The sequence below is a fragment of the Eucyclogobius newberryi genome, unplaced genomic scaffold (assembly GCF_026437365.1).
Source record: "Eucyclogobius newberryi isolate DKJ021-1_F unplaced genomic scaffold, fEucNew1.0.hap1 SCAF_4, whole genome shotgun sequence".
NCBI lineage: Eukaryota > Metazoa > Chordata > Actinopteri > Gobiiformes > Gobiidae > Eucyclogobius > Eucyclogobius newberryi.
In genome coordinates, this window is record NW_027316056.1 from 28,167,825 (window position 1) to 28,183,150 (window position 15,326).

General features: G+C 41.6%; 2 protein-coding genes across 3 annotated transcripts in view; one reads left to right on the forward strand and one right to left on the reverse strand.

The window, feature by feature from the left end:
- Nucleotides 1-78: 78 nt before the first annotated feature.
- On the reverse strand, nucleotides 79-4,317 carry ints12 (integrator complex subunit 12). The gene is made up of 7 exons (XM_072463553.1): nucleotides 4,188-4,317; nucleotides 2,636-2,800; nucleotides 2,396-2,551; nucleotides 2,129-2,310; nucleotides 1,886-2,045; nucleotides 1,440-1,598; nucleotides 79-835 (listed from the first exon to the last, which is right to left on the reverse strand). Exons 2-7 carry the CDS (start codon nucleotides 2,789-2,791, stop codon nucleotides 299-301), a joined length of 1,350 nt encoding a protein of 449 aa, XP_072319654.1. The 5' UTR covers nucleotides 2,792-2,800; nucleotides 4,188-4,317; the 3' UTR covers nucleotides 79-298.
- Nucleotides 4,318-4,534: 217 nt separating this feature from the next.
- Nucleotides 4,535-15,326, forward strand: part of gstcd (glutathione S-transferase, C-terminal domain containing) — a 91,758-nt gene continuing 80,966 nt past the window's right edge. For both annotated transcript variants that reach the window (XR_011930152.1, XM_072463926.1), the window contains exons 1-5: nucleotides 4,535-4,643; nucleotides 4,767-5,180; nucleotides 5,651-6,091; nucleotides 7,369-7,629; nucleotides 13,910-14,003. Coding sequence is in view for 1 of the 2 variants with exons in the window: in XM_072463926.1 (XP_072320027.1) it covers nucleotides 4,770-5,180; nucleotides 5,651-6,091; nucleotides 7,369-7,629; nucleotides 13,910-14,003 (1,207 nt within the window). In the remaining variant the exon portion in view is untranslated. The remainder of the gene's footprint in view (nucleotides 4,644-4,766; nucleotides 5,181-5,650; nucleotides 6,092-7,368; nucleotides 7,630-13,909; nucleotides 14,004-15,326) is intronic.

Genomic DNA, 15,326 nt, shown 5'->3' on the forward strand with positions numbered 1-15,326 from the left:
AATTATCTTATGTAATATTTTAGTTTATGCCTAATTCTTCTTCATGTTTATAAAAAAAAAAAAACACATGATTTGACATTATTATTTAATAACAATATCTTTTTAATGGTGTTGATATAAAGGGGCCGACATCCCATGGTTAGCAGTAGTTTAGGACAAAACGAGGCACACAGAGTCTGGCAGCACTTAACATAAATTCAAGTATAACGTTCTCCATGTACACGAGGCGACGGCGCACACAGATCTCTGGCACTGACACCACCGTCAACACGTTTGGTTTGACTAGAACGGTTACTCCTCATTTCTTCATCTTCTTCTGCGCCGCCTTCTTCTTCACCAGTTGTAGGCGTTTCATGGCGTTGAGCTGGGACTCCTGAGAGGTGGGCTCTTTGGCCCCCGGCGCCGCCTTTGAGCCGTTCCCGTTCCCCCCTCCGTTAGCGCCAGACGCCCCGTTCCCACCCGCGTTGGCCTGGGACGCTCCTGGAGATCCGGCCCCCGACGGAGCTTTCCCCTGGCTCTCGCCGCTGGACGATCGGTTTAATGGCTGCTTACCCAGAGTCAGAGGCGGGGGGTTTTTGAGCGGCGCCTGGCTCGCGCCGTTTCCATTACCGCTGCTGCCGGGGACCGACTTAGCCCCGGCCAGTCCAGACAGCCCGACAGGTTTCTGACCCGGGGGAGTGGTTAGGGTTTTGCTGCTGCTTGAGCTGGAAGAGCCCAGTTTAGAGCTCGCCGGCAGAGCAGTGCTGGTCTTGGCACCGAACGCAGCCCAGCCCGTGAGACCACTGCCCGAGGAGGAGGCGCTGCTGCTGGGGGGGTTTACAGAAGTGGTGGACGTCTGCAGAAGACAAGAAGTAAATGGTCAACGTGTTACATTCTCATCACACTTTTTGGGCACCAGGACCAAACGTTTTCCAGCTGTAGGTATTTCATAGCTCATAATTAAATGTATTTACTTTTTATTTCCCCTCTAAAGATGCATTTATTATTTAGTTTTACTGAGATAGAATGTGTGAACCAAAGACCAAGACGTGATGATGAACGTCTGGTTTAGTTTCCATAGCATTCTGTATAATATAGCTCTATGGAAAATATATTTAATTCCTCTGCTTTTGGTTTTAAATTTGGTTTGTGTAAAAACAAACGTAGGTGTCATAACCGAGCTGTGGAATCCAATTACTTTTGCAAGCGATTGTTAGATTGTTACATAACGCGAGATAGAGAGGGATGCTGCGTTTGCATTTGGCTTAAGCCGCCAGAGAAAGTCTCGTAATGTTTACCTTGGCCAGACGTGTGTTTGCATAACCAAATATGCCACTCTACAGCGGGAAAAAGCTCGCCATCGAAACAATGTCACGCTAAACGTTACGCCCACTTGTTACAAAAGATGTACAGAGCAGAAGGAGAGGGCAGATGGATACAGAAACAAAGACGCGACATACCTTGACCTCAGTCCTTTTGAATGCTTGAAATGTGCTCGTTGGGAAAGTGCTTGCAGTGTCTGGTTTGGACTTGAGCTCCGTCTTTTTCACCAATATGTCTTTCACAACGGGTGCTGATGAAGCGGACACTGGAGATGGCTTCTGTGGAGGTTTCTGTGCCTAAAATGAGCAGAAAAGAGTGCATTTGCAATCCAGTTTATTGCTACAACCCATTTTAAGTTGTTTCCAATGTGCTGCAGATAGTGAAATATAATCTAAACCAGTTTACATGCTAAATAAAACCATAGAACATAATAAATACAAAATAAATGTGAATGATAAGTACAAAAAAAGAACAAAAGAAAAAATATATAAAATCAGTAAAAGACGACAGAGGACAGCACAAGTCACGAGGGTTTTTTAGAAAAATCAAATAAATAAAACAGACAGTAGAGTTGGCCGCTCACCATCCGCTTCATTTGTCTTGTGCATCTGGCACAGTACCACACGAGTCGAGGGTCGTTCACTTCTTTGTCCGTCACTTGGGGCTTGTGACAGTCTTGGTGGTACAAGTTGTGGCATTCCTGGCACTCCACCAGCTGGTTACCCATAGTTACAGTCATTTGCCTTGAGGGAAAAAAAACAAACAAAAAAAACACGTTTTTAGGGGTGAACATATTTTAAGATGTCAGAAAGAGACCAGAAAATACCTGCACACGACACAAGCCAGCCCCATTTCCATGGCAAAATCGTCTGCGTTTGTTTCATCGTAGTCACTGATATTTGGCACAAGGTCCTTGCTGGTTTGCACAGTGATTGGGGAAGAGCGGTTCTCTTGTTTCTCAAGTCGGGGCTTCTTTGGTGGGTCCACATCTGACAAGTCAATTCTTACCTAAAGATCCAAATTATACACAACACAATAAAAGTAACACAAATGTGGGATGAGAAACATACGACATTGGAGTATATGACGTTACCTTTTCGGCAGACCTCTTCTCTGCCTCTTTTTTACTCTTTTCACTTGATTTACTGCTTCCACTGCTACTGCTGGAGGACGAAGAACTAGATGATGATTTAGAATCCTGTTTATTCAGGCTGAGCTTTGAAATGGACGATTTGGAAATTTCTATATCCTGTAAACAACCAAATGCTGCATTATTACAAAACCAAGAGAAGTATTGAAATACTTTATACAAACACTACTTTCTAAAATGTACTTTTTGTGTCGTGCGGTAGGAGGTGTCACTTCCTCTTGCTAGGGACTCATCGAGCAGTGCTTTGAGTTTCTCTACAGAGTCTTTGCTCTTGGAGTGAAGGTAACTCAGACCCTTCAAGAAAAGAGGGTCCAACTCCAGGGCGACTGCTCCTGCCATAGCGTTGAACTGCGATAAACAAACAACACAATCACAATTCTGCTGTTGACATAGAGACTTACTCAATATACATTTAAAAGTCTATATGACAGGTTCTCCTGCTTTACTTATTTTAACATAGTTTGGTAGGATTGTATCTGTAGTAAACATCATAGTTTTATTTCTGTTAAGTGTCAGTAAAATGACAGGAAGTAGTTCTAAAATAGATTCCCTCTGACGTCATCAATATGCAACTCACCATATAGAACACAGAGACAATTTACCCTTAACTCTCTTCCTCACTGCTTTATTTTTAAGGTGTTGCGTAAAACACCTAATTTGAAGATGTAAATCGACAGAAGGTGGCGGTAAATGCACCTTCTCAGTTGGCTGCAACAACAACAACACTTAGCTGACACACTTTTCGGACAGTGCAAATGATCATTCAACAAAATAAAAGTGTTATATGGCATTAGTGTTTGTCAAATCATAAATGTATACAGATTTTGACGGTTGTTTTCAGTATGGTTGCTAGGTAAGTTATGGAAATACCTCTACTAGGTATGTCAGAATCCGCTAGAGGCGCACTGCAAATTCAGTCCTGCAGTTCTGCTGGTGCATTTGATCACTTTTACGGAAATTGCTCCTCTCGCGACACAAACCAATACCATCGATCCGCCCACAGATTTTTGCCTGAATATCTCCCTTTTTTGGGATCATTGAAAAAAAGTCTGGTTACCATGACCGTTCTGACCTTTACCTATGTCATATTTGCTGGCCATGTTCAACCAGGAAGTACAATCATTAATGTCATACATTTCCCAACTGGGGAAAAATAGGCTACATGTTTAGTAAAATCTGACATATCATTGTGTTCACTTTGTTTCAGTGAAATGTGTGGTCTAACCTGCCATATAGACCTTAAACTGGTTTGGTATTAAAATAAATAAGATTAAAAACTGGTTGGATTTTGTAGCCTTATATTTCTTAATCTACCTTATTCAAAGTATTTGTAATACTCTAGTTGGACTTCAAGTCCTTTTTAAATAGTAATTTATCTTGGCTTTTTAATGCATATTTTTTAATTCTCCTTCTGTTCTTATGCCAACATTTCCCTACTCTGGGACAAACAAAGGTTCCCTCGTCTTGAAAAACAAACTGTGCAGAGTGTTGAAATTGAAAATAATAATAATAATAACAATACTTGCATGTCATCCCCCCCCCCCCTGAGGTTTACTCCTTATCCAAGAGAAAGTAGATTGAACTGGGCTCAAAATGGTCTGGTAAAAGCCCATAAGAACACAATGGTATCCCAGTAACGTCAGTTGTCCTGAGTGGAGACGCAGAGTTCCCGGTCGCGGCATCGTCTCATTACAAGTCCGATCTTTTGAAATACATTGTTTTGATAACCACTCACCTTAAATGATAAATCCTTATTACGATATTCGTCTTCAGGACCGAGGCTGACGTTCAAACTCTCCTTACAACAAAATAAGCGGCCAGTACCTCCGGCTTTTCCTCATAAGTGCAGATTGTGCAACCATTAAATGTTTCCGGAATGAACAAGAAGCAGCGCTACAGATGGCCTATGTCGAAATACAGTAATACTTTTATTTGATTTAGTTATCTTATTTCCCCAGAGTATAATCTATTTAGGTATGTGCAAGTCTTATTGCTTTTATTGGCAGTACAGGGGAAAAAATAATAATAAATACATATTTTGATTTTCAATTGCAGTCAGTAGATGGCGCTGTGGGGCTACAGTGACAGCGTGGAGAAGAAACGGGGCAAACAGGCTCCAGGAAGTTAAAGCAGGCAAAACAACGTGGGTCCAAAAACGTGTGTTTGTTTTTGTATTTTGACTGAATCTGCTGTAAGTAACTATATTTTACATTGATGCCATCTTTGTACATTCGTCCTAGGAGGTTTTATCTTTAGCTTTTGGACTGATTTGTCAATGGAAACTGATTTAAGCATAACATTTATTCTATTTTAGAACATGAAATCACAGGAAAAGCCTCCCATCCTGTACCTGGAGGTTTGTCACGAGAACGGAGAGCATCGTTTCCCGTTGCACACGTCTGTTGCCCTCTTCCTCTTGTCGTACTGCGAGTGCAAATCCTTTAAGGTTTTCCTGGTGTCCCCTGTTAAGTGGGGCAGCTGTGAGTCCCTCAAAGATCACCTGCCCAAGTTTCTGGAGGTGTCCCACGTGGAGCTGGAAGGCTTGCCCCCGCTGGTGAGGGGCTGTCGTTTGCCCTCTGTCCTGGATGAGACTGGCAGGCTGTGCAGAGCTGGACTGGCCGTGGTACTCAGACACATCATCAACAGGACCCTGGAAGTGGACCCCTCTAGGAATGATGTACTGGCTCTACTGGGCTTCAAGAAGACCTGCCTCAAGGCTTGTGCTGAGGTTTGTTGGACAGATTGACAGATTGATTGAGTGTGTTGCATCGATCACCAAGACAAGTTCCTATGTTGGTGATGATGCCAGGCTTACAGGAGTAGAGAAAATGTATGTTATTGTTGTTGTCATAATGTATAATGAATGCAGTCTTGTGGGTTGAGCCGGGTTAGTATTGGGATGGGGGGCCGCTGGGAAATACAGGTGCCACCCTTAATCCTTGGGTATAAACAAGATTGGCATTGGCACAGAATTGAAATCAGCCCATGACTACAATCTAGCGTGTTTACAGCATTGTATATACTAGATTGTGTTTAATCTAGTGTGGAAATTAGAATGGCTAATTTCCATCTTGTGTCATTGGTATGTTGTATGATAAGATATTAATTAACAACAGCAGCAACAAAAAATACTTTCCTTTTATATATTGTTTGAAAAAATGAATAAAGGTACAATTCTTTTTTTCTTTTCCCCCTCAGGTTAGCAAGTGGACACGACTTTGTGAACTAGGCATCCCATCATCTGTTGAGGAACATTTAAAGAATCCCACCAATGTAGAAACTCAGCTCCCTCTCCCCATCCTCACCCTCGAACTACGCCTGTCTGAACGTGTCAAAGTTCACAATGATGACAAAATCAGAAGACTGAAACTCAAGCAACAGAAGCAAAATGGAGCAAGTGAATCACCTGTTGGGAGCGGGGCCGTGGACAGCCTGGCACAATCTGAGGACAGACTTGAGCTCGACGCCGCCCTTGCCAAGTTGTCGTTGCGTGCAGATCCTGTGTCGGCCACTAGAGAGCGCTCTGAGATCAGGAAAGTGAAAACGACAGCGCTGCCGCCTCTGGAGCATGTATTTGCTGAGGGGCTGTACTTCACTTTGACTGATGTGGTTCTTCTCCCCTGCATTCATCAATATCTGGTAAGACTCCTGACATAATGATGTATGTGACCGAAGGAATAGCTGTGATGCCTTTTTTATTTTTGAGCGTTTTTTAACCTTCTTTTGTTTATGCTGTAGTTTAATACTAGAATCCCAAAATGAAAAGTTTGTGAAAGTATATTTGAATGACCTTCTGATTCTACAACACTAACACTAGAGACAACAGATGTCAAAAAATATGAGCAGAAAGAGGTTATGATTTAGTCAGTGTCATGGAGCACATTATCAGATCTGTATATTTCTTGATTATCTGTTGTAAATCAGTAAACTATAGACAGATTGTGCCCTTTTATACGCCTATAAAAGCAATACATGTATGAAAATGAAGGCAACATTTGGCTGCATGGTTTAGCTGCCATCTCTCATCTTCTGCCATACATTTAGTGCTCCCTTATAATAATGGGGCAAATCCATTATGGCGTACGGTTGTGTGAGTGTGGTCAAGGTGAGCAGCACTCCAGCCCTTTTCATTTGCCCTGGCAGAAAATGTCACAGCATCACACTTTGCAGGCTCCTGCTCTCTCTGGTGGTTTGTGCACCTGGTAAAGGGTGATAACAGCCAGACACACAAGGCTCTAATGCATTTCAATAACTTTTCTCTGGAAACATGTTTCTCTCCGTAACTGATCAAGAAGTGCCTGAAGGCTTCTCACACATTTTTCATCTTCAAAGACTCTGCGTTATTAGTGAAGTCTTGACTATTTAAAAACAAATTGTGGTGATATGGGGTGGTATGTTGTGATGTGTCCAATTGTCTGGCTTCTCCACCTCTCTGGCCACTGTGGGAATACATTTGAGTTCTCACAATAAGGCTTTTAGTAGTGTGCTGTGCTCCAGTGATTTCCAGTTTCACACTCGGTGTAGCGTGTCTCCTTTTAACGGCCACCTCTGTCCAGGGCAGATGCCGTCCGACAATTCCCTCCACTCCAGCTCCTGTGCCCGAGCCCCCACTCTGCCAGGCTCGGCCCCTGCCTCCTATCTGTCTTATGGGTCATGTGTCTTGTAGTTTTTCCCCCTCATTGTTTGGCCCCTCTGTCCCAGCAGTCATGTCTTCTGTTTCCTCCCTTCTTCTCCACACTAGACTCTGTTTTTATTCTGGTCTCTTGTGCATTGCTGTCCACTACAGTAATGAGTGTATTCTAGTGGAACCTGACATTTCTCTTTGCAGGAGCTGACTCGTCTGATGAGTCATCTAATCAATACAGGATAGTTTCTTCACCTTCTCATTTTTCTCTCCTCACTTTTGTTTTTGATAGAGTTCTCTTCAAATTCATGCAGAGAGCGCTCTGGACCGCCTGCCCCGCCTGCTGCGCTGGCACAGCCGTGTTCAGGAGGTACCTGGGGTGCAGCGTGCAGCTGAAGCCTGTGGGATAACCCTCTCCACCCCTTGGACCCCCCCTTCCTGCCCACCAGAGCCTGCGGCGGAGCACGGTCCATCCAGCCTACTGGAGTGTGAGGAGACCAGCCAACAGCTGCCGTTTGTTGGTGGCCCAAGGCCTACTCTGACCAAACTCAAAGTATGTCCTCCCTTTTTATCAAACTTTGTCATCTCCAGACTCTTTTGATTGAACATGTTTGTACACTGAATGCAAATTTTGTCTCACTGAATTGTTAAGCGGCTGGAACTGCTCGTTAACCATTATCCCATAATTTCATGCTTGTTTTCAGTTGATATGCCTGCCAGTGTAGATCTGTGGTGATGTTTTGGCTTCATTTTCACTAATTTGCCGTTCTGTTGTGTTCTGTAAACACAACATGGAATTCTGTGTAGTCTTTGTAGTCCTTGTAACTCGTGTGCACCTTCATAAACAAATACATAGATCACAATCTAAATGTGAGGCCTTTACGCTGAAAGATTTGTGATTTTATATAATGAGCCAGCCTGCGTTAGCAAATATTTACCATTTGCTTGGACTTGATAACATTATGAACTTGAGAGTAAATTAAAGAAAGTGCCTATAATGTTCAGAGCCCTTGCTTTCTGCCTGCAGTGTTTTGCAAATGCTTCTAGATATAGAATATGTATAAACAATGTAGAGCTGGGTTGAAATAATCGATTTTCCGATTTTTAATCGATTCGCATATTAATGACCGATTATCAATTCGTACGTCCAAAGATCTTTTTTTTTTTTTTTAATTAAAATTCTTTTCTACATTTCCCTCAGTGCACTTCAATCTACCTTCAAGAAAGATAATTCAGGACTCCTGGATTATCTTTCTTGAAGGTAGATTGACCCTTAACCTTTTCATCAGTCTTCCATCAGTAACTACCAATACTTGTAAGATTTGCTGTTTAATATTGATATAATACTAGTTTTAATATTTTGCTTCTCTACACAGTCATGAAGTGAAAGAAACGGTTCAAATACATTTTTCATTTTTAATAACATTAACCCCCGGATCGAATCGAAAGCGGATCGAATCTGAAATCAGATCGAAATCGGAGCAAATCGGATGGGATCTGAGAAATCGAAAAAAATCGATTTTGAAACGTAAAAATTGGAATCGAATTGATTCTTGAAATTTGAATCGAAACCCAGCTATAAAACAATGTGTATTATAAATGAAACTAAGAAATTGTCCATTCTTTTTTGACATTTTGATTTAATAATGCCCACGTCTTTGTTGTAAGAGGTCTTTTTGCATGTAGTTTAGAGTCAGTTTAGTCCATATAACAATATGAATCATCAAAATACAAGTAATATTATTTTATCATTGCAGCTTTATTTGCTCGAAGGCTGTGGTTAAAGGCTCTATAACAGACTAAACATCATTGTAACATTTTGCAGGGCTACAGCTGTACTTTACACTTATGAGGCCTCCAGACTTTTCACTTTTCTCTGTCGCCTCGTCTTCTCTGCCTGGATATATTTCCGTTTCCTCCTGGCGGAGCCCCTAAAATAATATCCAGTTTTAGGAACGGGATAGTGGGATTTGAGTGGGCTGCGAGCGCTGGGTGGTCATGATAGAGGCGGGCAGCAGCACCGTGTTGCCGGATGAAGTGTTGCTAGGCGCCGACGCGCACAAATGACAGTTTTGATGGCGAGGTGAAATCACACATTAACACGGAGACGGACTGTGTGCAAACAATAGCCAGCATTCTCTCCCCGCCCGAAGGGGATTATGAGGAAGGCTGCGTGTCGCCACCAATATGTCTGAATATGTCTGAGCCGCAGCTGTTTCTGCGCCTCGGCCAGTGTACTGCAAGTGCACGCGCTGATGTGATGATGCGGGCTACATCCAGAACAAGACGTACTCAGAGCTAAGAGCAGTAAATGTCAGTCAGTATTAAAGTACTTCTTACTTCTTACAGTGGATAAAAGAGACGGCCATAAACCAGATTTTAGAGTTCAGGTAGTACGTACAGGTTTTTCCGAATACTACAAGTTGCACCTTTTTTCATAGTTTTGGCCAGGGTGCAACTTATACTTATATTTATACTTATATACTTATACTTATTCTCCGGAGCGACTTATATGTGATATTATTTGTTATTTTCACACTTGCAACCGCATTTCATACTCCAGTGCAACTCATATATGTTTTTTTCATTATGCATTTTTTGGCTGATGCGACATATACTCCGGTGCCACTTATAGTCCAAAAAATACGGTAAATCATAAAACCCCAACGCACTCCTTTTTTTAGGCAATGGCTGGAATTATAAATAATGGTAGATTCCTTTATGTTATCATATGGTGTGGCATGATTGTGTGCTGGCTAATTTTGATATGATGAAACCGACTGTAAAGAATCTCTGTTTTTGACACGTGCGGTGAGAGCAAGTTTCGATCAATTTACAGCTAAAGTAAAGCCTTTTTTAAATCGCACCGACCTTGAAAGGACTATACACGCTTTCATCAGCTCCAGAATAGACCGTTTCAATGCACTTTATGTCTGTGTCTCCCAGTCTGCCCTCAGCCGCCTTCAGCTTGTACAGAACGCTGCGGCGCGTTTTCTAACCAACACACCCAGAGGTCAGCACAGAACCAAGTTCAGTTTGCTCTCCATTGGCTTCCCGTTTCTTTTAAAATTGATTCAAAATGTTACTTTCTGTTTTTAAAGCTCTAAATGGCCGGGCACCTCCTTATCTGGCCGAGCTTCTGTCTGCCAAAAACCCAAGCAGGGCTCTAAGGGCTCTAAGGTCGACAAATCAGCTTCTGCTGGACGTCCCCAGAGCCGGACTTAAACACTGGGTCGATCGAGTTTTCTCTGCCGCTGGTCCCAGACTCTGGAACAAACTGCCCCCCGACATGCGCCTCCGTCATTTTAGCCTGTTTTAAATCTATACTTAAAACTTATTCATTCAGACTAGCTCTTAGCATTCAGTAGTGAAGTGACACTTTATGTTGTACAATCTGTTTTCACTTAGTTTTATGTGTTGTATTGCTTTTAACTTTTATTGTGAAGTACTTTAGTCACCTTGAGTGTTGTAAAGGGCTCTATAAATGAAGGTTGTTTGCTTAAACGGTCTTTTGCTAGTTCTGATAAGATATTAATTGAAGAAAAACAAAAAAATCCTTTAGCGATGATATATTTCTTAAATTTGTAGGTAGTTTTAGTATTGACACTAGCCATGAGATTGGGTCCACGAGAATGAGACAAAATGATTTGGACATGATCAGGCTTTTAGATAGGATTTGAAAACACCCCGTCCAAATAATTTTGTCCAGCGGTACGGGGGCCGACTAGGCAAAAAAACGAGCCAAGCACACAAATTTCGCCGACCAATCAGCGCGCAGCATGCAAATTTTCACTTGTAAACAGTAAACTGTAATGACGGACTATTGTCAAATGCTTCCTGGCCCGATTTAATGATAATATTCCCTTTTTTTCAAAGATTTATTAATACAATGGCCGTCCCTGCACTCGAAAATGCCCACCCACATTTTAAAATACCCCGTCCAAAATGCGGGAAGGCGGCCCTCTATCTAAAAGCCTGGACATGATTTATCTTAAATATATATGGTCCTGTTTAAGTCAACATTTTTGCCTCATGTTTGCTGATTTAGTTAGATTAGTATATATATATTTTTACTGTGATGGAAACGAGCGCTGTTAATCCCCTGTTTTTAGTCCAAACCAAATGTATTTTATGACCTTTATTTAACCAGGAAAGTCCCTCGAGACATTCGTCCCTATTAGTTCCGTGTATTAATTGAAGAACAGAGCCGTATAGTGGGCCCTAAAGGCTTGTGATCTTTCACCACTGCGAACCAGATGCACCAGCTCCATCTGTGCACACTGTCCACTTTTACGATTGCCCCATAAATGCAGACACTTTCCCACTCCGCCGGTTCACAGCAGCGCATGCCACTCACAGTCGGCGCAATGAGCTGTGGACACAAAAATGTAAACATCACAGTCTCCAACCTACATTCAAGAGGCCAAACGCATTTTCCATGTGGCGTGATTGGCGGATCTCTGTGTGCGAGGCCTATAAAGAGGACGGCGGCCTAATCTAGGGCTCTGCTGAAAATAAGGGTTTTCCAGACTGGAGATTTGGAGGGTTTTGGTGTCACCCAGTGAATTCAGAGACGGCACAGAGTTTGTAAGAATAATGTATTTTCCAGTTTCATATGACTAAATCTTCAATTGTTATTTAACTTTGTTTATACTATTAATTTCTGGTCACTGTAAAAGACATTATGGAGTGTATTAATTGGAGCAATTAACTTAGAGAAACGGGACTCTAAACCGGGACGAGGGGGCCTTATTACTCTCACGTAACTGGGATACTGGAAGACTGGATAGGTCGGATGTGTAAGACCCTGTTTACACGGCAACTGTGGTCAGGAAAACACATCAGCGCACCTAATTTGAAATCTGATTTTAGAGGTAAATTCCGTGGTGTGAAGAGAAATAATGTTAGGTGTGAAAAGCTGCAGGTCTCTTGTTTTTAGCGTGCAGATTGAAAGCGGATTCGATGAACGCGTAGCTCATTGCCATGTTCACCACGGGTTTTATTCACAATGTTTTGACTGGATCGTGGTTCTTTGAAGCCGTGTTCTGAAACTACTGGGAGTTTCTTTGACCACGCGAGGCCGCTCTGAGCTCATAAATACATTACATTAGGTGGTGTCATTTATAAAGCATGCATACTAGAGCTGGGTTGAAAGAATCAATTTTCCGATTTTTAATCGATTAGCATATTAATGACCGATTATCGATTCGTACGTCCAAAGATCGTTTTTTTATTTTTTTTTATTTTTTTAAATTAAAATTCTTTTCTACATTTCCCTCAGTGAACTTCAATCTACCTTCAAGAAAGATAATTCAGGACTCCTGGATTATCTTTCTTGAAGGTAGATTGACCCTTAACCTTTTCATCAGTCTTCCAGCCATCAGTAACTACCAATACTTGTAAGATTTGCTGTTTAATATTGATATAATACTAGTTTTAATATGTTGCTTCTCTACACAGTCATGAAGTGAAGGAAACGGTTCAAATACATTTTTCATTTTTAATAACATTAACCCCCGGATCAAATCGAAAGCGGATCGAATCGGAAATCAGATCGAAATCGGAGCGAATCGGATGGGATCTGAGAAATACGAAAAAAATCTATTTTGAAACGTAAAAATTGGAATCGAATCGATTCTTGAAATTTGAATCGAAACCCAGCTCTAATGCATACATACAGAAATGATATGTACGTCACTTTCCAGTTAAAGTTTTGGATTCATAAAAGGACAACTTTGCCTAAAATGTGTGGTTTTGGTCTAAAACTGCTGAACTTTGTGCATCGGAGCTTTCAAAGATGAGACGGAAGCCGATCTGTGCTCAGGGAGATGAACATTTAGTGAGTTTGAGGCAGTTTCGGTTTCTACACATTTTAAGTAAGAATTTACAGTTAAGAATTCCACAATACAGTTTATAAATGCGACCCTTGATCTGTGCTGTGATTGCTGTCGGCAGGAAGCCCTCAACTGACCCACGACTGCTAAATGTACACTTTCAAGACTCATACATTTATTTATACATAAAGTGTAAGAAAATCATGCACAATTACTTACTTTTACTTCACTAAAAATGCCCCAGAAAAGCACATGATCTGATACTTTTATGCGAGTTGTAAACATGATGCAAGATTACTTTGGTAACTTTTGTCTCGTCATTTACGTCCAAACACACATCGAATCGGGTGCGCTCGCTACGTTTTCCTGACCACAGGTGTCGCGTGAAAAGATTCAATCCGATATCGACACGTTGCGGATTTGTGAAAGCTCGTGACCCCTGAATCAGCCAACATGACGCATCACGGCAACATCACGGGACACTCTGAAGAAGATTGTGCAGTTGAAACTGTCGGATGCGAAGAACAAACAAACTCCGGTCTGAGAAAACAAAAACTGTTTAAAATCAATAATGAGAATACCAAATGAACATGAGTGGGCTATTCGGGACCACATTTCCTCGCATGATTAATGAATTAAGCTGCAGGCAGGAGGCTGGTCAATGAACTATGCATGAATAAAAGAAACAGCCGCAAACGTATGCAACCCCTTGTTAATCTCAAATAGGCATGTTTTCCATGATCATTTTAACCCAGTATAATGCAATAAACGCAATTTCTCACGGTCAATACGGCATAATTACAAACTGTACACATATCCAGAGCGAATAAAAGTCTTCACTGCAATTTGAACTTCAGAAAATGTACTTATAATCAAACAAAGTGCCTATTGTAATCAAGTCCCTTTACATTCACCCCTTTACAACCATTACAACCAATCTACCTCAAAGGGTTTCTATGGTAACTTATGCATGTGTACGTGTGTTTGCTCCTCCCACAGGAACATGGCATTGAGGCCACTTTCTTTCCTCATCCGTGCCCTTCTTGGACCCTCCACTGGGAGCGGTTGCCGGAGGCGATCAACCCCACAGAAGGTATTGTCCCTCTCCTGCTGCACTCGTCCCCTTTAAACCCCAATATGTGCTTTTCTCTTTTAGGCTTTGCTTTTTTAATACATTGCTTTATTCTCTTTGAAGCCTTTTTTCTGCTATCGCACGTTATTCAAGCCTTGAAGTAAAACTAGTGCAATGGATCAGTTTAATCTAAATTATACTGAAGGGTCAGGTGCAAAACAACAGCATCAAATATCATATTTTGCCATAATCTTACAGTAATGAGAGACCCTTATGTTGGAGATGTTCAGTTGGATGTCTGTTGAGAGATAATTTTTATTTATGCAAATGCAACAACAAAGTGTTAAGATGATTTGTGCAGAAAATAACTTAAGTTTAATTCATGCAGATAAGGCTTGAATATAAAATCAACATCCATCCATCCATCCATTTTCTACCGCTTGTTCCCTTTTGGGGTCGCGGGTGACTGGAGCCTATCCCAGTGACTTCGGGCCTTAGGCGGGGTACACCCTGGACAGTGGCCAACTTGTCGCAGGGTCAACACAGAGACATAGACATTACAGACAGTTCACTCTCACATTCATTTACTAGGGCCAATTTACCAATCTTACCTAACACATGCATGTCTTTGGACGGTGGGAGGAAGCCGGAGAACCCGGAGAGAACCCACGGTAACGCGGATAAAATCAACATGAAACATGAAATTAAATTAATGCCTAGACCCCTAACATATGTGTATAAGGCTTTTTATAGACATTTTATCACTTTAAAAAGCATTAGATAACATGGAAATTTAAAAATAGCAACGCAAATAATGTTATTAACAGTTCTAAAGCTACAGTAAAAGCCTACATTGTCCCCTACATTACACGAGTGTATGGTCGACCGCAACCCCCCCCTGCCAAAGCAGTGGGAGGTTTCAGGGAAACACGGGTCACAATTCCCTGCGCTCACAAGACGTTTATTCTGTCTCCTAAGTTGGGACTGATTGTGAAGTCTCTTCGGTCTCATCTAAGGTTGTGTGGGCTCGTGTCATCGAGGGGTTTTTGCTTAATTTAAAAAAACAAATGGTTTGTGCTTTTAAATGTAGTTGTGTTTTTATAATGAATATAAACTCTTGTTTAGTGTGGATGTGCAAATGTTTTTATAATGTGTGCTGCAAATTTGCACTTTGCCCCAGGTCACCCTTGAAAAAGAGGTCTGGACCTTGACGGTGCCTTACCTGGTTGAATAAAGGTCATTGTTAACGATGCCTCACAAAATTGCATACTGCCTTAAAGTGATGGACTAATTGAGAACAATATCCATGTATACACATTACAGTGGAATATGCACAGTTGAATT